This window comes from Chlamydotis macqueenii, chromosome 7, assembly GCF_036417535.1.
Source record: "Chlamydotis macqueenii isolate bChlMac1 chromosome 7, bChlMac1.mat, whole genome shotgun sequence".
Lineage (NCBI taxonomy): Eukaryota > Metazoa > Chordata > Aves > Otidiformes > Otididae > Chlamydotis > Chlamydotis macqueenii.
The window spans coordinates 353,351-375,558 of record NC_141562.1 but is presented as its reverse complement, the minus strand read 5'-3'; the positions used below and the strand labels follow the sequence as shown (position 1 = coordinate 375,558).

The 22,208-nt window shown below is 42.2% G+C and overlaps 1 protein-coding gene across 46 annotated transcripts in view; it reads left to right on the top strand.

Moving 5' to 3' along the window:
- The window catches only part of SORBS1 (sorbin and SH3 domain containing 1), a 173,592-nt gene that overhangs the window by 92,890 nt on the left and 58,494 nt on the right, over positions 1-22,208 (top strand). For 4 of the 46 annotated variants that reach the window (XM_086752669.1, XM_086752677.1, XM_086752683.1 and 1 more), the window contains exons 1-7: positions 1,341-1,452; positions 10,098-10,153; positions 11,395-11,460; positions 13,581-13,676; positions 16,587-16,706; positions 18,457-18,572; positions 20,980-21,786. In XM_086752669.1, coding sequence (XP_086608795.1) covers positions 1,421-1,452; positions 10,098-10,153; positions 11,395-11,460; positions 13,581-13,676; positions 16,587-16,706; positions 18,457-18,572; positions 20,980-21,786 — 1,293 coding nt within the window. In that variant the 5' untranslated portion in view covers positions 1,341-1,420. Of the gene's footprint in view, positions 1-1,325; positions 1,453-10,097; positions 10,154-11,394; positions 11,461-13,580; positions 13,677-16,586; positions 16,707-18,456; positions 18,573-20,979; positions 21,787-22,208 lie in introns of those variants that run through there. The other 42 variants (XM_086752670.1, XM_086752684.1, XM_086752681.1 and 39 more) reach the window with 31 other exon arrangements.

The following is a 22,208-nucleotide window of genomic DNA, read 5'->3' as shown; positions in this document are numbered from 1 at the left end:
TACATATTTGGAGACCTTTGTTCTATGTCCTTCACTAGCATTTTACTGAAATAATCTGAAGTTAGAGTTAAGCGTTGATCCACTCAATAACCTTTGCTCTACGCCTTCTGCTATCTGTGTTGTTTTCTAGGTCATGTTTGAGTGCTGAGATGCTCCCTTTGCAATAATTTACAGTACATTTTTTAAATCTGTGAGTTTGGCAGCAGATCAATGCCTGTACATGCATATTTGAGGAATCAAAATCCAGAGACAGGCTGCAGACAGAGGCACTCTGGTGTGTCTGTCATGAAAGCCAGCCGTGCTTGGTGCACAGGTTGCTGTGTTCTAGTGACAAAGGACAGTACCAAGAAACTTGAGGGTTTCCTTCAAATTATTTCCACTATTAAGCTACCACTTGGTCTTGCATGAACCAACCTCCAAGATCTGATGTCAGGAAGTCTTGGTCACAGGCGTTTGTTCCATAGACATTCACTGCAGAAGGAAGGGTGATCCTGTGCTGCTCCTCACCTTCCTTACCAACAGGCTGCCTAGACCTGGGGATGTGTGGCTATGCCCTCACCCTCCTAAAAGCTGGCACCACCTCTACTCCAGTGCGAGTCTTAGACTGCCTGAAGGGATGCCAGGCTGCACTGTGGTGGGGACACTCCATTCTAGGGACACCCTGGTGCAGCTTGTGGCTTAAAAGCTCCTTTGATGCCTATTGTGATGTCTGTGAGCATATAATATGTAATGCTATATATTATAATACGTAATAGCCATGCAAGCAGTTTGTTTCCCTTTGTGTCATGTCAGTATTTATGCTACAAATTTCAGCTGCCAAGTGCAGAAACTTTAGCTGCCCCTTCAACTCCTACCCATTGAAATAGGATCTGCCATGTCTATTGCTAATGAAAAGATGCCTTCCTTGACAAGCAGATTACTGTCTGGTTCAAAAAAACAAATACGAAACAACAACAACAACCAAAAAAACCACCAAAAAGAGTGCTTTTTCAAGTACTTTCTCTGTACTTTTATTAATATTTATTCAAGGTCTGCCTGTCACTTCCCTCCTGAAGCGCATCCCATACCTGTGCTACCATGGAGTGTCACCTCCAAACTTTCTTTCCTTTCCCCAGCTCCAGAGCTGCGGGAAGAGTCAGTGTCTTTCATGATGACAGTGGCAGGGGAGTGACAGGCAGGCTGGGTGGGGGTGGCTGATGGTGAGCAAGCCTAGTGACAGAATGGGGTGACTAAGAACCAACTGGCTAATTAAAGCACAGCAGTAGGAGGAGCAAAGTATTTAAGGATGCCAGAGAGAGAGAGGGAGATGCCTCTACAAATTTCTTGTTACACCTCAGCAGCCAAGTGACTGGGTAACATAGTGAAAGGTTTCCTTAACTCTTTCGTGCCTCTTATGGAGTGAAATCAAGGGACTAAGAAAATGGCACCATTAACTGAAAAGCCTGAATCAAGGTAAGGACACTACTATGTTTTTTTTTTTAGTCACAGTTAGTCAAAGCTAGCTCTTCTAGAGCTGCTGTCAGCTGAACTCCCAGGACTTTACATGCCACTGATGTATGCTGATGTGCACTGAGTGGGTAGGTCTGTTGGGGCAGTACACACTGATTTTCAGTTTGCTTCTTTTATTTGGATAGGCATTTCCAGTTGCTGCTTGAAAGGAGAGGAGATATCAAGGTAGTTATTACATGGGTTTGTGTTCTCGTTAAGGGAAATGGGCAGGTCCTTGCCTCCTTACTCCAATGACTGTATCTTTCTCCTGACTATTTTTATGGGAAGGAGCAATTGAAAGCAATTCCTGAATGCTGATTCTGAGGCTGTTGCTAAAATGAAAGTGATGAGAACGAATATGGAGTTCTCATTGGTCACCTGAGGCTAGAAGAGTCAGAGGGAAGTGAAGATGAGGATTGGCTCCTGGAATGTGACTTTCTGCTATTTCTGGAGATACTTTAAATATCAGACTGTTGCTTAACCCAGCAGATAAGTTTTCACAGAGCATTTTCAGTACTGAGTAGAGGAGCAATCACTGTGTTCTTCATTCCAGCATGCAGGTAACTTCAGAGGCGGCACAATCCAACAAGGCTAGCAAGTCAGCGCTCCAGCCTGAATTCTCTGGCAGGCATGGGTTTGCTTGACATTGACCAGCCTTCTGGGTTTGGCAGGGACCTTTTGTGCTTGATATTCAGGTACATGAATCAGTTCCCTGGCAATCTGTCCAGTGTAGCAATGCCTCCAGGTTGGCAAAGGCTAAGGAGAATGACCCCATCTAATTTCAATGTGCACCCCGAGGCTTGTCAAAGGTGTATTGGCATATTGTATGCCTGGCTCCTGCGTTGGCTAGACTGAGCTTTATGTGGTTCACCGGAGATCATTGCAGTTGTATGTAAACGAGACCAACTCACAAACTGGTTTTGCTTATTCTGAATCTATAAAAAGCAACCTGTAAGACTGATATGTGCACCTTGTTATACCGTGCCAGCTCAGCTGATTTCGAATGTTGCATAGAATAGAGGCCTGAATCTTCCATTTTTACATAAAATAGGAGTATCACCTATATACCTTGAAAAGTGTTAGCTGTTGCTTAGTGAGAATTTGTGCAGAGCTTCAAAACAGCTAGTGCTAGTAGAGGTCATAATTAAAAATTAATATTTGGTGTGGTTGCCACAGTGAGCACTCATTAATGCCTGTGCAATTTCTCTGCCTTACACAACTGGGAATCTTGGGCTGTGTCTGGGATGATATAAGGGATTCTGAACATTCAAGTATGTGGTTTATATGTCAGGTGCATCAGAATCTTCTCTCTACCCTCATTTTTCTGCAGTGTTTGTAATCTGGATTTGAACTCTGTGACACTACTCAACCTCTAATTAGTGTTACTACTTAATGCAACTTCCTCTTGTTTACTACTTCACTGTTTGAGAGTGTGTGAGAGGTGAAGACAGCCTTTTTAGTCTTTATTATACAAAATCATGCAAGAGAAGCTGCTGGATGTTGTTTAGACTATCTAATTGATCGTATTTATAGAATGCCATTCACTGTAGTAAATGCAGTGTAGTGTTTGTCTCCCTCAATCCTGTGGTCAGCTGAATGGATCCATTGTGACACATAATCAGAGCTTCTGGAATTTGGGTCTGTTTATTTACAGCAATTACTCTGCAAAGGCACAAGTGGCCCCATGTGAGAGGTGTACAGAGAGTTAAAATATCAGAGGTGTACAGAGAGTTAAGTGCAGTACACAGAGCACCCCAGCTGCACAGATCTTGTGAGTATTCTCACAACATCTTGAACTCAATGAATCTTCTGTTTCTTCCAGCTGAAGTACAAAACCAGCATCCTTTTGGCTGGATGCGGTCACCGCAGATTATGTGAAAGATTTCTCTTATGCAAATCTGGTGGCATTGAATTAATTACCCTTTAACTGTAAATAAATCCAAATTTCAGTAGTTACATGCTCCCTGACCCAGTTCCTGTATGAGACTCAGTTAAGTATCCTGAACGGTCCCAGGTTGTGGTATACTGTTAAATCATTTCCAGCTTTCCCTCTGGAGCTGGTGGCCCGAGAGCTGTGCCCAGTGAGCTCTGTTGTGTAGGATGTACATCAGCTTGTTTGTAAAGTGCTTCCATCTACGAGGTGTTGGCACACATATCTCAGATAAATCTAAGCAAACATCTGAACTTCTGCTGCTCTCAAATGCTGTGCTGTGTGTCTTCTGCTAAGATGAATATAAAATTTTATTTTAAATAATCTTGGAAATTTTTATTTTTCTTTCTGAAGTTGTAAAATGCTCGTGTGAACTGTTTGGACGTATAGACGTGGCCTAAAGGCTTTTGTTTCTTTAGCAGACCCAAGTGATACATGGGCTACAGCTCATGTATCTGTCACTGTGATCTCAGCCGTCAAATACAAAAAACAGAGGGCAGTCATGACAGACTTGGGAGGAAGTCAGAGCCCAGTTACAGCATACTTAAAATCTGTTGTCATGAGAAGAAATGTTTTTGACTGTAAGACTACTGATAAGAGCAGTTAAGTTAAGCAGTTAAGGAACCGGTGATGCACTGGATGTCAAGTTACTCTTCTGTCTGCTCTGTGCCAAACAACTCTCTGGACGGCTGCTTTCCAAGCCCTCTGTCTGTAGAAGAGCAGGAGATAGATGGCTCAAGCAGGAGCCGCCTTTCATCCCCACAGCCCTGCAGGTATAAGTCATTGTCACCTAAGGAAGGTTCAGTGGTTGATGTGAAATTATTTCAGCCTATTTCTTTGCAGGGAGGTCCCTGGAGACATCAAATCACTACCTGAACTAGCACTGACCATAGAACTGTTTTTAGTAGGCAGGTCAGAATTAGAATAGACCCAAAAAGCTGATTTACATTTTAAACTTTGCTTTTCAGCTGTTCAGCATGTCAGCTGTAGGCTTTGCTCTCTGGTTCTGTGACATTAAGCAGAGTTTAGACTTTGGACTGCCAACCTTTTAAAATCTTCTGCTGTTTGACAGATTTTAATGAGATGGGTGACAACATGCAGACCAATTGCTTTGGAAATGCTTGTTTACAAGCTTGTGAAATGAAGACACAGAGGTGCAATTGCTTTCTAAAAATGTGTAGATGGGAGTAAGCGCAAGCAGGAAGAGCTGCTTAAACAGAAAAATTGTGTTGGTGCAAAACTATTTAGCTGTAGCTGTTCATGAATTAAATTTAGGTTGCAAATCAGAAACAGCATTCAAGCCGTAAGAGGAATGAGTTCTGGAGCAGGCTTCTGGGAGTAGCAGTGAAGGCAGGAAAGCTTACCAGGTTTGTGCTGGAACGTGAAATGTTCTTGCACAGGATTGTATGACACAGTTGCCTGCAATAGCATGGCAGTAGGCCTGATGACCCACAAGATCCTTTTCAGCCCCTTGCTCCAAAAGTGGTGACCTTGAACTGAGTTAACTCAGGTTGCAGCTAAACTCTGTTTACTCTGAAGTTGATGACTGTAAGATGACTTCATTCAAAAGCATCTCTGAGTTCTTAAAGCTGCATCTCCTAGTTTACATTTCCTATTTGACTTTCATTATTAAAAGTGGCACATTCCTCTTAAATTGCACAAAAACTGGCACATATGCCCCAGATAACTTAATTTTGCCCATTAGGAAGGAAACAAGCATGCATCATATTTTAAAAAATAAAAAAAGCAGCAATACTGCATATGAAGTGTGCTATGTTTATGTATTCTAACAGCTGTAAGTTCAATTATTTATAAGAACACCTTATCTAAGTTCATGCTCTATGCTGCCACTTGTTTTGTTTGGTGAGCTTTCACTGCTCCCTCTCTGCTGTCTTAGCCTCCCCATGCTCTTCCATGAGTGTTATTTTCTTGTACAAAATTCGTATGTTTCTTTTGTGTGCTTCACTTGCTTACTCATAGTCTTTTCATGACGTTTATTCTTAGGAGCATAATGTCTTCTGAAGGAGTGACGGGATGTTCTTTAACTCTTAAAATAAAAATGATAGGCAACATATTTCTCTCAGTATTTCAGGATAAGACAATAATGATAGAGAGAGAGCTGATTGCCTGGGTTAACCTGGAGCTGCCTCCTGTATTCTAGTTATTTTTTTCTTGCCACATTTTATGTGATACAAAGTAAGAAGTACAGAGGAGATGTGCTTTCCAGCAAGTTCCTTTAAGCAGAGGAACCTCCTGCTAGGAGGTACTGGCTGCAGCCCTTTGCCCACTTTCCAGATCTGGGGCTTCACGTTGCTGGCACGGCTGGTTGAGCAGAGCATCTGGGTCAGGGACGCTGGTGGCAATGTGAGAAAGGGTCTGAGCGAGGAGCTAAACAAAGGAGTGCGGTCAGTGATGTGTGAGACCTAACCAAGTGAAAAGTAAGTTTTGTGATTGCTGATCGTCTGCAAGCTTACAATTTTGCTAAAAGCCTCAACTCCTAGATTATACTAATATAAATAAGAATTTAATTTTTCATTAAGTGCAGCCACAAAACACTTAAATTCTTGTATAAAAAAAACTTTGAAAATGTGAAAAACTAAGAACTGAGAAGGTAAAGCAGGAATCCAAATCTCAGGAATATAAGGGAACTGCCCATAAGTTTTGAATGCTCATCTTGTGTTTAGCAATTGGTTTAAAATCCTATGCAAGTCATCAGAGCTGTTGATAATAACAAGAGAAGAAATTAAAGGAAATTACTTTTCCCCACATGCATATTTGACCACCGAAAATAACCACCGCCTGCAACTCTTAGCTGAGATACCAATGACTTAAGAGTCTGTGTCCTTGCTCAGAGCTATTAATGAGCTGTTTGTTACCCCCTGCTGTTGTAAGGGGGAGTACGCAAATGTTTCAAGCATATGAGATAGTCCAGAGAGTGCTGTGCAGAAGTAGTTGCCACTTATCTGCATTCCTCCTAAATAGGCTTCTAAAAACACTGCTCTCTTTTCCACACCAAGTAGGGAAGGAGCTGCAGCCTTGGAAGAAATGTGCTGGGGGTGAAAGGGAGGAAGGAAGCGCTAAACATCCATCTGTCTAGAGGTATGACCAAACTGGCAAGGAGTTGGTGGATGTTACGAATGGCCATTGGCATGTTCCGGGTTACAGCTGCTGGCTTATGCCCTGAGGAATTCATTACCTTTCATTGTGTTTTGAATGTCTGCAGCTTTGAAGCCTTTGTTGCTATGTCTGTCACATTTCAGGAAAGGCCTAATTCCAGTCTGGCAAGAAGACACTGGTTAGCTGATTAGAGCAGGGAGCTGGAAGGAGACACTTCGGGGTTTTGGAGGAAGAAGATGAAGAATAGCATTTGTTTTGTTTTGCCTGATCTGGCAGTACCAGTTTCTCTGGTTTTAACTTTGACACGAGGGATCTCGTGCGTGCTTGCATGTGTAGCTACAGGAACGGCTTGACCATGTCTATAGGAAGTTCTCAAGGGGAACTGACAGCAGCAAATGTTTCCAGATCCACCTGCTCCCACAGCCTATGGACATCCTGTCTGGCCAATCTGACAGGCACTGCTCCGTCTAAGAACATACCATGGAAACACTCACGGCATACTGACTTAGAGCAGGTACCTTCCTAAGTGTTACAGAGGGCAACACTTTGCTATACTGGCCGGGGCTGTGGAGCCAGATGTGCTATCTGGATGGACCGTGTGTTTGATCCCAGGAGAAGCTTTAGATCTAAGATAGGCCTAATAAGACTTCAGTGTATGGTCTGGGTTAAGCCTATAGGAGACACGTACAATAACTCTTTAGCCCTGATGCAAAAAGGCGCTGAAGCATGTTCTCAACTCCAAATGTGCACCATAATTTCCTCAATCTAAACAGCAGTTATTTCTACCTGCGTGCAGCAAATCTGTACACAGATCCTCAACTGGTCACAATAAATTTTTAGATGGAGTTTCTGGAGTTACACCAGCCCAGGCGCTCAGGATTGATTACGCTCACCCCGAGTACGTTGAATCCGTTCTGTATATGGGAACCTGCATTAAGTATGTGCTCATTTGGGGGCTTGAATAATGCTGATTAGTTTCATAGTAAGGGAACACTAAATGCTTGTTATTTTAATTGAATTCCATAATTGCTAGTAAGTGTGGGGATATGTGGAAAAGTAATTTTTCTAGATCTAGCTCTAATGAGTTCGTACACCTCCTCCATTTAATTTTAGCAAACTTACTTCTTTAATTATCACTTTATTTTTAACCTCAAGTAACTTCTTGTGAAAAGCAATTTATTCTTTCAAGGCAAAATAATTGTGCTTTTTTAGTGTGAATTCTTTCCTTAATGCGATGAAGGCCAGTGCTTCACACTATAAGCAATGTCAAGACTCTTGAATCAAAAAGACATCACTGAAATCAGAGTTTTATGGCAGTTGTGATGTCACTGCTTCTAAACAGAGATGAGACAGTTTAAAGAGTGTAAAGCATAGGATCACAAGTTTAATTGCTCAGATACTGCTGTTGTGGAAGGGGACCTGTGTTGCTCTGTGCTTGCAGCAGCAGCGGACCCTGCCTTTGCCCAGGCATGTGAGCTCTTTCCTCTCCTGAGAAGGTAATACACTTCCCTGCCCACCCCCCATCTTTTTTATCTTGTATACCAGAGAAAAGCATGCAGCCTTTGGGGATTCTTGGAGTAGAAGAAACTTTCTGTTGACTTGCATGAAGCCTATGGAGAGGACTGAGTCAAAGCTTCTGGGTACCAGCAACCTCCTCAGCTTCAGAATGGCTTTAATCCTAAAGCTGAGTTGGCGCTGCAGTACTGCCCCTTCTTGTAGTTTTCTCCCTGCCCTATGGAGGGACTTGTATCCAGTGAGTTTAGCTCATAACCATTTTCCATATGTAGAAGAGCATAATATTGCTACCAACCTCCTCAGCCTGCATAGCCTACCGTTTTAGCCTGTTTCTTTCTGCTTTGCTTTAACTAAGGCACCTTTCTGTAACTGAAACGTACAGAGATCAGAAAGACCATTATTATTAAGTACATTTGTATAAATTTTCAGGCTGTGTCAACAGTTACTATTTTAGGGTACTTACTGCTAATATGAAAGGGTGGAAACAGGCAGTGGATACTGTATGGGCAGGCAAAGTCAGGCAGCAGATCTTTAAGTTGGGTTTGGCTTTTGTTGTTGATTGGTTTTAGACTGCGCCCTCCACTTTGCGCTGTGTTTTACTGCAAACAGCCTGCAGTTAGGCTGCATTATGCTGAACCTTCACCAACACACAATGTATATCTTATGTGGATATTTTAATAAGAAAATATTTAAATAATTACATGTTGGCAACTGTTGCTTGGGTGGCAAACTGGAGAGCCCAGATATTGGCTGGTTTTACTGTTACTATGTTTGCTTGTTGAAGTTTTTTTTCTTTCCTTTTCAGTATCTGTTGAACATGCTCATTATATTCTGGCTGGTATGAAACAAGTGATAGTTAAGAAGTGGGGATGCTTGAGGCAAGAGAGCGAATTCATTTCCCTGAAGGCAATTTCCACCTCTTACAATGTCCCACTGCTGTCTCCAGTTCATGTAACAGGAAAACCAGTATCTCCAACTCTCTTGTTTAGTTTCTTATTTCTTTGAGCAATTTTTCCCTGTACTGCACAGATTAGGGTCTTTCTTTATACATTATTTGGAAGCTTCAGATAACTATTTCTACTTGTGTCATGGAAGCCATTAATTGGCTGGAGTTACACTTGAACTTACTCTCTTTAGCGCTAACTTTTGAGGGGAGAAAAGATTGGAACACAGTTAAAGGACTTGTAATTCAACCTAGGACTTTTAGAGAGTTGAGACATCTTGGCAAACACAGACTTGTTTTGTAGAAATGCCACTTTTTGACTATTCAAACCAACATCTGTGGTGTGTCATTGAAACCCTTTTTTCTGCAGGTATCAGGTCCCCCCAACAGGAGTGAGCACTGGGTATGAACAGGCCCACAGTTGTCCACCGTAGACTGTCATGACCATGAAAATTGACTTTTTTTCCTCCTCTGGTCTATGTCTGGTATTTTTTCTCTTGGGTTGGTAATTTTACTACCTTTGGTCCCAGGAGGATTAAAGCTTCTAATTTTAAAGTTTCGCTTACTGGAGTCTGATCCTGAAAATACCAGTGGCACTGCAGGGGTGGAAATGGTTGGTGCAGAAGTGAATATGCATTTTGACAAATACTTCTCTTCTATATTGTAACGTCTTTTAAAGGACTTTGATCTGAGCAACAGATTGCCTTGAAGTCTAGTAGTGGTCTCAGTTGAGAGTTTTAGCATAAAGCTTTTAGTCTCAGTGAGATTTTATTTTTTCTTAAAGGTGATGTACATTTTATATATTAGAAGCTAGCCAGATGTGCACTTTGCCATATATAAACTCTTAGGCTTTAATCAGTACATCATGATTTAATACTGAGGCTTATTCTTAAAGTCTGAAAGTAGTATCTGTATTGTGTGGAAATACTCTTTAATTTCTGATAATTATCAGCAAAAAATGTGACTAGTGGTTAAATCCATTTGGGTTTTGAAAATACAATTTTTTTTTTTTAACAAACTGTGACTATTACCTTGACTTTTATTGATGAATTTCCAGCATCATGTCCAGCGTATTGTAACCATTCACCCTTTCACTTTAAACAGAGGTAAACAAAATCCAGAAGTGAAACGGGCAAGTCACTCTGCCACAATGAGCTCTGGTAAGTCTGTGTTGTTTTCCACTTGCCCTCATTGGCATTTGTTTTTATTGCTAGAAATATTCCTGTCTGTTTCTGGTGCAATTATTTTTTTTTTCCTTTTGACTCTTCTGCCTCTGAGAAAAGAGTCACAACCCTTGAAAGCTCGGGGAATCTGACTATTAAGGCACCAGCAGAATGGTTTTGTAGTAAAAAGTGCCCTGGCATCATGTTTGTTGTTTCAATTTGGCCCATAATGTTTAAAAAATTATAAGAAACATCTTGACCTGGAGTAAGTCCCTTTAGCTTCTTTCCCTTTAGAATACAAGAATTTGAAATTCTTGGTTATCTGAAAAAAATCTAAAAGAATATAATATGTTTTAGTAAGGGTGAATGCAAAATTTGACATCTGGATAGGAAAAATCAGTTGCTCAAAGGAAAATGAGGGACCAGGAAATGGGAGCTGGATAGGAAGAGGAAAACTTCTGGGCTTGTCTGGGTAACTGGCTAAATCAGAGTGAGAAACAAAGCAGACACCGTACTGAAGTGCCGTATGTAGGAGCTGTGGAATAATATTCCTGTTTGATTTTAGCGCCTTATCAAGTCTCAGCTGGACTATCAGGTCCAGTTTTTAGCACCACATTTCGAGAAAAATGTGAACCATTTGGAGAGAGTCCAGAGGAAAGCTAGGAGACTAATGGGGTCTAAAAAACATAAGCTGGGAATTTGACTTAAGCATTGATAAGCTTCCTGGTTGTAAAACACTGGAGCAGGTTGCTTTAGGGTGATGATGGAAGTTTGTAAGACTGTGTTAGGCAAACATTTGTCAGCAGTGACAGAGGTAGGTTTGTTTCTGCCATGGGTCAGGAATATGGCTTTAGATGACCCTTGGAGGTCCTTTCTAGCACTATTTTCTGTGTTTCTCTGAGTTTACAAGAACTAGTTTTATTCAGGTAAGCTGAGGACATTGCAGACTTGAAAATTCTCTCTTGAAAACGTAATCACTGAGTCAGATGCCATATGCACATACAGAGACAGTCCCTGTTTCAAAGAGGCTGCAATCCAGGTAGGCAAAGGGAAAGGAGAAACGGAGATGTCATTCAAGGGAAATTTGTCTCCAAGCAACATCTCCTGAGATAGTAGGAATATTTCCTAGTTCGTGAGTCAAACAGTGCTGACCCATGCCATCCCCTCATAGTCAGAGGTTAAATTCAGTTGCAGAGGTTTTAACCCAGACGTAATCTGCTTCTTCATTTGTCTTACAGAACACGAAGAAGTTGATGTTGCAAAAGCTGTTGTCAATGGGCTGAGCAGCAATGGACAAGAAAAAGGTGGGTTAAGAGCATCAGAGATGTCTCTGCAGCTCCCCCTGCACGTGAACTGTGTGATGTGGTTGATTTCTCCGGACATTCACTACAGCAGGCGTTTCCAGATTTAGTCTACTTGGCAACTGATACAAGAAAAGCCTTGTGTTGCACCATGCCAGCAGCAGCAGCAGCATTTCTGAGCTGAACAAGTGTTCTTTGTCTCTTAAAGGTGGCAGGCTGGATTTTCCTCTTTATATATTTTTAGTGCTGTTTTGAGGAAAGCTGTGCACTACTTGTGGTACTTGTAAGCACCTGTGAATCAATATCTTAGTGTGTTTAGACAGCATGCGTTTGTGGGTGCCTGTGTGTGAATCCTGTTAACTTTGGTGGGAGCTGAATGTTTGAGCCCAGGATTAAAGGGCAGGAACTAATCATTTAAGTAATTTAAAAAATCTGTCATTAGCAACAATAATTTAAAACCCAAACTTATCTAAACAAACCAGTCTTCATGCTAATATCAACAGCTTTGCAGTGCACTTGATAGCATTCAATATTGTGTAGTGATGGTGTGTGTTTTGGCAGGGTGAAAGTGTGTGGTTGTATGGGTTGGTTTTCTGCTGGTTTCATTTCCTTTCTTTTCCTTTGACGGCTTCTTACAGTGGTTAGCATTCTGACTGCATTATGGATGGATGAATTCAGTCAAGTTACAGAGCAGAACAGAATCAGAGTTGTTTCCTAAACCACAGGCTGTCTGGATTTGGGATCTATTCTATTTGCAGGGTCTCCAGTGCTCAGGGAGAAACATGGAGCACAGGATTTGATTTATGTTCCTCTTTTGTAAAAGAGGAATTTAAAACAATCCCATCAAATGAAAAACTAATGGTTTTATGAGATTTGAAAAAATTCTAGCAAGCTCTTCCCCTATCCTTTTGCTTAAGAACCCATTTCTAGGTTGGTGAAGCCTGTGCTTTCCAGTTTTACTAGGGACCAGAAAGATCTGCCACAAGAGGGGGTGTCCACACCACCCTGATGTCAGTGCCTCTCTCGGGCTGGCCCAGTGCTCAGTCTGGGTGTGTAAAGTATTAGAAGTGTGATTCTCTTACTCCTGATTTTGCAGGCCTGAGAGAGATGGCGTGGAATGTGAGGAGGCATCTAGCAATTTCCAGTTAATTTGTGCAGAAAACGAATAGGTTTTAAAGGAGAAAATCCTGGCTCTGCAGAAATTAAGAGCACAACTCAACTTGTGGTGGAGCCATGATTTACAAGATGTTTATGTTGGCAGGTCCTGTTGAGCTTCACCTCTGAGTAGTTTTGCCTTTGCCTTTTTTTACCACCGACCTCCTCTCCCTCATTTATTTGTTTGTTTGTTTTAAAAAATAAACTAGAGTTCCACATTAGCTGCAATACAGAGTTGGAGAGAGGAAGTACTAGATGTTTTGGACAGTTTTGTAACAATTGCTAGAATTTTGCACAGTGCAATGTATGGTTTTCCCCTGTGTTACTACATGTAGTGTTGTTATTGTGCTACCTGATGGAGTCCAGTAGAAGTCCCTTCAATTTACTGTTTAAATTGATGAATTTTTTTCTGAAATGGGTATTTCAATGCTACCCTTTGACATGGGACTATTTTGAAGATTATTTCACGTTTCACTTCCTTCTGCTGCTGAACTTGTAAAATATGTGCCATAAAATTCAGAATTTGTGTAATGTGGCTGGTTTAATGTTCCTCTCTCAACCTTTCAATCCCTGTTTTTTCACTTCGTTTTGTTTTAACTGAGCCATATTCGTGTTAACTTAGCATTTTTATTTTTGCATGTAGTGTATCTCAGCTAAATGATTGCACTAAAATTTTTTAATGACTTCTAAAAACTAATGCTTCCAGATTCTTTTTGCCTGCAGCATAGTCGCAGTCAGCAGTTAGTCAATTCAGTAAGCAGTTTTGTATGCGGCATAAACCAGACACGTCCTGAATTAGGGTGAACGAAGGGATATTTTTAACGGCTGCATCACTGCTCTCTGGACTGCTTTTGTATTTGAAATTTCCTGCTATTGTGTCTCCAAGTACATTAGAAAATTTTGTGGCATGCTTCCCAAACTCTGTTCTTCCCTTTTTGGATGTGCCATTTACACTTTTGTGTTTGCAGCTGTTGACGTCCCTTTATGTACACGCTCTATTTCTGCCGTTAAAATAATCCCTGTGAAGAAAGTGAAAAGTTCTCCTCACCTAGTGCTGCCTACAGGTATCTTCTTCCTTCCTCCCCCCGCCATGCATTAGTTGGCCATCCTTCTCTTCCCTTCTCTCTCTTCTCTTTCTCTGTTTCTGCTTCACCCATACACTTTGGCTAATTTTCAGCTTCATCCTCTTCTCACTGTTTCCAGAGCTGTAGATTTCATCAGTAGGTAATAAAGTTAGCTCTTAATGGCACAATACACTGTTCTCAACTATCCTGCTCCTCTGCAGTCATGATTGTGTCTACTTGAATATGGGATTATTGTAAGCTTTTCTACTAATGCTTGGCTATGAATAATATTGTTATTACAGTCTCATTTTGAACCAAACTCCTGATGAACCAAAGAATGTTTCCTGCATATCTTTAGTCTTTATGAAAGTATATAGATGTCAGAGATGATATTTTACAGGTTCAGATGTAGTTCAACATTGGTGGGATGGTTTTGGTTTTGTGTATGCACACTGACTTTACAGAATCTTTATATGGATAAATAAGGCTGTTAGGCTGTCTCACCTCCTCCCCAAGAACATATTTTCCCACTAAAAGTACGAGATTATTTTTGTGCTTTGCTGGATTTGAACAGTCAGACTAGTCTAGCTGATATTACTTGTCTCTCCTAATCTGTCACACATGTGCTCTGTTGGAGAACTAGTATAGTGCTAATGTCGTGTTTATTACCGTCTGCTGGATTTCTATACTGAGAGATTCAGATTTGTTTTCCATCATTCAACCTAAAATGTGAGGGAATTCAACATCTATTTGTCTTCCTCTCCCAAATTGAAATAGTTTGACAATATTTTCTTTTCAAACCTTTTCAAAATATTTTTTTTTTATTTTTGAACTTTTTTTTTTGGCTGCTTAGTGTTTCCGTTTCCCTCCTGTGCCTGTGAAAGTAGTCTAGGTGTAGGAGCATAGGAGAACAGCTACCCTGCACTCTCTGTGGGTGTCTAAATCAGACCTTGTGACTCCCAACAGCATGTCTGTGCCTCAGGGTTACAGCACTCTTGAAACTGGAGTCCTAGATTTTAAACCTTTGTCCTCTGGTTCGAAAGTGAGCCTGTAGAGTCCTTGGGCTGCGTGCTGTGCGGTTTGGATGGGCACGATAGCTGGAGCTGGACTTCTGGGCAAAAGGAATCCTAACCCTATCTGGATCATGCAAGAATCAGTCAGGGAAAGTCAGCTTCTACTTCACCAGGCATGTGGGTGACCTTAAAGCATGATCAGTTGTGTGGTGTGGGTGCAAATGTGATATATTTAAGGATGGAGCAGCATTTGATATGTCTGTGTGGATAGTCTTTCTCCTCACAGAGCCTGCCTCAATGCTGCCTAAATTAACTAAAGGCTGAACTGTAGGAAAGTATCATCTGATTCCTTACTTATTCCATCCTTTTTCCAGTCCTAAGTATGGAGTTGAAGCTATGCTTTTTGTGAAACCTCTAAAGCATTGGAAGCCCATGTAAAAGCTTGAACTGCGGTGATTCCAGCGTAGAAGGCTTTCAATGTGAGCCAAGTGTTTGACATTTGTTGAGTCTTTCCCCTTACTGCTGTTGTCTGTCTGGCACTATGAATGTTTCCCTATATTGTGGCCACCTTGGCTGTGGTTTGTGTGTTTTGCAACCTTAGCTGAGGCATTGTCATTGTCTATTGGCACTGTACTGGTGTGGATTTAATGGGACTTTATCTTACTGAAATCAGCCAGGGAGTATTGATCTGCACAAACACGGGCTGTTGGCTGGGCAATATGCAGCGGCCTTTGCCCCTCTGTCCAGTCTGAGGGCATAACTTTCATTATAATAACAGTTCCTAGAGAGGAGCTGCATCCCTCCCCATGCAGCGATAGTGTGATCCTCACTGCATAAAAATAAAAATCATCATGTTGTCATTTGTGTAACACAGCACATGCTCAGGGCCTCCTCAGGCTCGCTCTGTGGTGTTGTGGTAGGACTAGCACTTCTGTTTAGGTAGGTCCAAGTGAAGTCTAGTGGCAGTAATAATAGCGCATGTGAAAGGGGAGGTGTTTTCCTGTGGAAGCAGCTTGGATAAGTGAGACACTCTTTAGGCTTATTGTTTGTATTGGTATCTTAGAGGAAACAACTCTCCAGAAGGATCTTAAGTAAGGGCAGGAAGATAGCCTTGAAGTACTGGTTTGTTATTACTTAATAGGATGACAGGAGGAAAAAACCCCAAATCCGTGGACTGAAGTGCACAAAGGTAAGCCTGCACAGAAGCTGTGCTGAATCGGGCCTCAGCAAGGATGCTGGCATGATCTGGTGTCTGACTCACAAGGTGATCTAAACAGCTATATGTAAAATCTCCCTTCTGGTTTTTGGGATTTGGGTTGCTATGTCAGAAGGTGAAACACTGCCGTGAAACGAGGGGAGGTGGCAAAGAGGTGACTTTCAGTGCCCTGCCTTTAGATCATATTCAGGATAGTTACAAGATTTTATCCACCAGTGGTCATAAGACTTTTTTTTTCTCTTTCAGTCGTGTACAAAAGGCATTTTTAAGGCTTCAGCACACAAATCATATTGCTTTATACCCCTGGGACATCTCTATAGAAAAGCCATAGGTGTAATGGTAGAATATCCTTGCTAGTACAGTATCTCCACACAAAGCAGACCAAATAAAGCAAATGGACCATGAAATTTGGTTCAAACATTCATCCTTTCTTCCTCCTTTCTTAGCTCTGTTACACTGACTCAGAACTTAGTTCTGTGTTCATCAGTTACATGAATATGAAACTGCTTTGATTTCTCAATGCTTTAAATCCAGAGCTAATCATCATCTGCATAAACATTACTAGATTGATTCACCCAGAAGCAGCCATGCTAAAATTACTCCTTAGAGCTCTGATGGCTCCTAATAGCTTTGTATTATCTGTTCCAATGTGTCTCCTCTGTGCATGTGCATTTCCTGTAGAAACGGATCCCACTAAAGTCTGCAGTGGAAAAGGAGCTGTGACTCTCCGGGTATCTCCAGCCTATGAAGAGAACCAGAATATCGCTTCACCATGTCCGCAGGATGTTGAGCAACCTGAAAGTAAGTGGGTGGAAGGTTAACTGGAATATGTTACTCACAGTAGCCTAAATTGAGGTCAGTCCGGGGTCTTGGGGTGACTTTTTGGCTACAATTTAAAGCCCCAAATCCTATAGCATAGTCATAAATCTCTTGCAAAAACCAGACCAGTGGAGGGAGACCAACTCCTGTTCTCTCCTAGTACAAGTTTCATGACTGCTCACTCATTGGCTTAAGTTTGTTTACAGCTCCCTTTTGCTGTCAGGAGCACCAGAAATTCTTTTTATTTTTTCTTTCTTTTTTTTTCCCAACTGGCAGGCCCATGTCACCTTCTTTTATCCCAGGCGCGAGGTGGAACAGAGAGAGGCCAAGTGGTGCTACTGCCACTGTAGCATTCACTTGAGTTGTCAAGGGAGTGGGAATAGCGTCCCAGACAAACAGTGTTGCCACAGAACTCTGCCATCTTTCAATATCAGACTTATAATTACTTAATTGTAGGAGACAGGCAAAGCATAACAAACCTGGCCAGTGTCATGGGTCTGGCAGAGAGGATGAACTACCAAAGTCCGTTTGCCGTTAAGAGGGTAGGGGTGAAACTTGCTCTTGAAAGCAAAGCATACATCGATTCTGACTGTATTGTTGGATGAAGGGCAAATCCATTAATTCCAGCCCCTATGTGCTACTTTCTGCTCTGTCTTCTCCTCCCATTCTGCTCCGCCCGTGACCTACCCTCTTTTCATGCTTGCCATTCTCTGTTTCTTCACTCCTACCCCCCACCATTCCTCTCTTCTTTCTGTTGATGGCTTCATAAATTTCCAGCAGCCTGAATGGCAATGAGCCCATTCCTATGGAAATCAGCTCATTAATACTTCCTTTGCTTACTCTCTCAATCGCTTTATGAAATGCACTTTAGAGCTGTTTGCATATAACTTAAACAGCAAAAGAAACGGGTAGAGGGGTGGGGAGGAGCCCAGTGGGAGGTGGGTAAATAGGTGATGAGAGCAATGCATCTAGCTGCAGGGACTGGATTGTAAAGTGGCATTGTATTTTATAACTCAGTTCATGCACATGCACTTAGCCTGCAAAACTTGATCTATTTGTTGGCTTTCCTTTATCTCAGTTAATCATACATAGTGATGCTGATAAGGATAGATACGTCTTCATAGCCTGTATCATGGCTGAATACAAAGTCCCTACATTTCCAGTAATTTGTGGTGTCTGGACGTCAAGCTGCAGCTTTAGAATGTAGCTAGCTGGGCTGCCTTTTTGCCTCTGAAATAAGAATGTCAATGAACAATTGTTTCTTCATTGCTCTGAATGAATTGCCTTGTGTTTACAAAGGTCAGAAACAAGGAGGGCATCATGTTTAGGGCTGGTCTCTGTGGTAATTAGGCAGCACTGTCAGAAAACATTTTATGTGTGAGATGAGGTAGCTGAACTCTTAACTTCAGTTGGTACATGCTTTCTGTAAATGTAATGGTTTATTTTTTTCCCTTTCTTTTCCTCCTATCCCTTGCCTATCCTCCACCCCCACATCTTCTGTCCCTTCTTTCTCTGAAATGCTTAGGTCTGGAGCCAGAAAACTCAGAAACAGGTACAAACATTGGCTGCTTACATTGTTGCTTCTGTTGCTTTCTTAGAAGTATTTCTTGTTGCCTGGAAAAAAAAAAAAACGGGGAAAGATTTAAAAAAAGGAAGAAAAGAGTCCCCTCCTTTTGCTTTTCCTGTGGCTGGAGGGAATCCTCTGTGATCTGAATTTTCCTTCCCCTCGTAGATGATTGGAGGTCGTCATCTAACACTGATACCAATGGGGATGCCCAACCGTCTTCTCTGGCTGCCAAGGGTTACAGGAGCGTGCGTCCGAACCTTTCCTCAGACAGCAAGCCACAGGTAAGCCTTTCTTCTGTGACCCTGCGGGTGATCTGAGTTTAAGCACTGGATTCGTGGTCCGAAGTCCTGGGTTGAACTCCAGACTTTGCTGCAGACTTGGGTAAGTTGCTGTGCCTCAGATTTTCCTATCTTTAAAATGGGGGCAACACTGATATCAGTAGAATGCTGTGAAGCTTGTGTGTTCAGGCATGCCACAGTGTTTCCTTGGTGGATGAAGGAGGAGGACAACACTATCTGTTTGCAAGAAAAAAGGTGAAGTAGTCATCTATTACTGTTTTATCTTTTATGTTGGTCTGTTTCCTAGAGGCTACTGGAGGCTGAAAGCAGAGTCACACCCCACATTAAAACCAAAATATTAGGGAAATGCCTTTCAGTTTTAACACTGTAACTGATAAAAGCCAACAAGGGAAAGGTTATTTGTACCTGAAGGTAAACTGTTGAAGTCAATCTGTTAAGAGAAGTGTAACTTTGTCATTTTTCTTTCGGGTGGTTAGTCTGCACAGAAGCAGTCTGAAAGCTAATAAGGAAACCCTTTGTTAGAAACTGCTTTCCTGTGTGAAACAGAGTCCCTTTAAAGCTTTGTCAGCTGTCAGGGTGACTGCTCCTATCATCAGGAACCTCTAGCAATGCCAAAGAACAGACACTGTTCCTGAAATTCTAAGTGAAAGAAGACACAACTCGGATGAAGGAATGGGAAGGAGCAGCACCCTAAAGGAGAGATCCATTTACTGCCTGATGCTTACAGTGGTCCTGTAGTCCCTTAATGATCCTGTTGATAAACAGAGAGAGCACTGATGCAGAGTACTTCTTATAGAAGTCTCAAGGACCTGTCCATATTAAGCTGAAATGGAAGAAAATGGAAAGCAGCAATTGCAGGTGGTAAATTAGTATTTCCTGATAATACTATGTAGTGGTAAAGTGAAGCTTCACCTGATCTAGGGAGATATTGTGACACTCTGAAGTCTCCAGACTGAAACTACTGTCCTTAAGGAATCAAAAGGAATGAGCTCGTTCAAGAAGCAGAAACCCTTTGGAAGGACCACTTGCCAAACCACTTCTCCTCTCCCTTACTCATCAGGGAAGTTGGGGAAAGAGGAGCAGCATTAGGACAGTAGATTTCGGGACAGCAGGTTTAATTTTATGAAGCTATTCTAGGTCTATATCCTTTTCTACATGTGTAACAAGAACAGGAGCTGGCCACAACCTGTCGTGTGTGGATGAATTTTAAAGGAGGTAGTTTTTTTTCAGACTTGAATGTTGCAGGCTGTCAAGGCATCTTTATTCTCTGGTTTTGGCCATTTTAGCAGTGGTTTAGCCAGCCTTTGCCTATAAAGATATGACAATAGGGTCTGTATGAAACCTACTTTCATAGTCTCCAGAGGGTTAATTCTCAAGAATACAGGGAGCTGCTGTTCACTAGGTGGGTGTTTTAGTTCTCTTCCTTTCAGTAGTTCATAGTTTTCAGCTACAGGCAACAAAACAATAAATAAAACAAAACCTCTCTACTGCTAAGTTATTTTACTTCAAAACAATTTGGCTTTCAGAAGAAATTCACTGTAATTGAGGTTGGAGTTGCAGTCGGCAAGCAGTTGGGGAGTTAGCAACCTGTATATTACAAAGTACCAAAACCAATAAAGCATTTTTATTATTTACTAGAAGCAGGATTTCTCTGTTGGTGATCTTGATTCTGGAGGCAAATTCTTATGAACTCAGTTCCTCAAGAAACTTTAATTGTTCTGGTCTTCCTGAAAGCATTTTCAGGACTGAAAAATCCTGAAGAGAATGCAAAAGCTAGCTTTTAGAAGGAAGAAATACTGACTTTTTACTTAGCCAACTGTGGCAGGCTATAATATTCACATGATGTCTCCTTTTATTAGCACTGGTGAAACTTTGCAATGTTTGTTTTTGGCTAGTGCACTTAACATGCAGCAGAGATGGCCCAGAGCTCTGAATTCGGCTTTGCAATTCAAATGTCCCCAGTGCTGGGAAGTATTTAGTTACAGAGGCATGAGCCTGAATTTAGTTAGCCAGGATGTTAAATCTTGATTCAGGCTTTCCCGGAGGCATGGTGGGTGTTGCTGTGCAGGCCTCTCAAAACAATGCAGCGCTGAGATTCTTTTAGTCCAGAGAGAAAAACGTGTAGGCAGAGACTTGAGAGCTGGGTAAAGTTTGCATGCTGCAGTGGGCAGTGCTAAGAGAGAGGATGTGTGAGATGATGTATGTGAAGTGTGTTCTGCACTGGCCTTCCAGGGACTGTATTTGCTTTTTGTTCTTGCTGTATTAAAACCTGCTTAACCCAAGTCTAATGACCAATTTCATTCTTCAAATTTATTTTTTCCTTCATTTTCCCTTTCATTTGGTGCTGCTTCCTCTCCCCCTCTCTTCCTTCCTGACTCTGCCTGGGCAGGCTCTTGCTCCTCCCCGTCCTCCTCTTCCCAAAGAGGAAAGCTTTGCATGGCGTCCTCGCACTGACACTAAAGCGACCAACCTCTTACCAGTACCGATCATGGACTGCATGTACCTGAATGCACCCAAGCCTTATACGCAGCGTGCATCACCAAATGCCAGTGCACGGTGTTATTTCTCATCACCTACTCCCTATGGGGCTGTCCCCAGTGGGAAGCAAGGCGTGCCAGCAGGGCATTCTCCCTCTTCAGGCCCCAAAGATGAGGTGCATGCTGGGCAGCCACTCTTGGAAAGTCGCTCCTCATCGGATGCATCATCCAAACAACGCAACCCTGACAAGGCAGATCCCAGTAGTAAGGCTGGAATGAATTCCAGTCATGAGATGAAGGCGGATAAAAAGGTCACCAAACTATATGTAGCTTGTTTATCTAACAGCACTTGCTCAGCCGCATCTGAAAATTCCACTGGCACCACACATGACCCAGCAGCCAGCACCAGTTTGGGCGCTGAGCTCACTCAGGCACCAGCCACCAACATTGTTTCCTCTGTAACAGATACTGGAAAGTCTCTTCCTGCTGCTCCTCCTCCTCCTATTCCTCCCAGGCCGTACTTTTACATTGTCCTCAGTAAAGATGCAGTTAGTTATGGTGCGGGCCAGCCCTCCTGGACTCAGTCGTCACCTCCGCAAGCTGTGAGGGACAGAGTGCCAGAGCCCCAGAGCACAACTGCCACAAAGGACAGGATGAGAAAAGAGCCTTACCTTACTCAGCAGCGACAGCCGCCATACAAGGCAATGGGACACAGCATGGTACATGTTTTCTCCATAACCTTGTTTTCTTTCAGCCGTGTGAATGATTCTTTAATTCATTACAATGTTTCCTTAATGCCTTATTCCCCTACTACCTTATTTCTGAGCACTCATTGTGCCACCTGAATCTTGTGGTCTTCTACTCAGTAATACTTAACACCCCATGCGCGTTCCCCACTGCCGCCTCCCCCCCCCCAACAGATCTGTGTGTTTGTGTGTGTGTGGTGTTTGTAGGGGGTTGGGTTGGGCTGGTGAGGATCTTTCTATTTTAGGGAGGTGTAAAAGAAGCAAATTCTGTAATGTGATGGTTAGTGCTTCTCAAGTGATGGTGAGTGTAGATCTGTTCTGTGGTTTCGTATAGCCTCACTGCATAGAACTGGAGAAGAGAGGGGGTGAGGGGAAGGAAGATTTTTTTTTTTTTA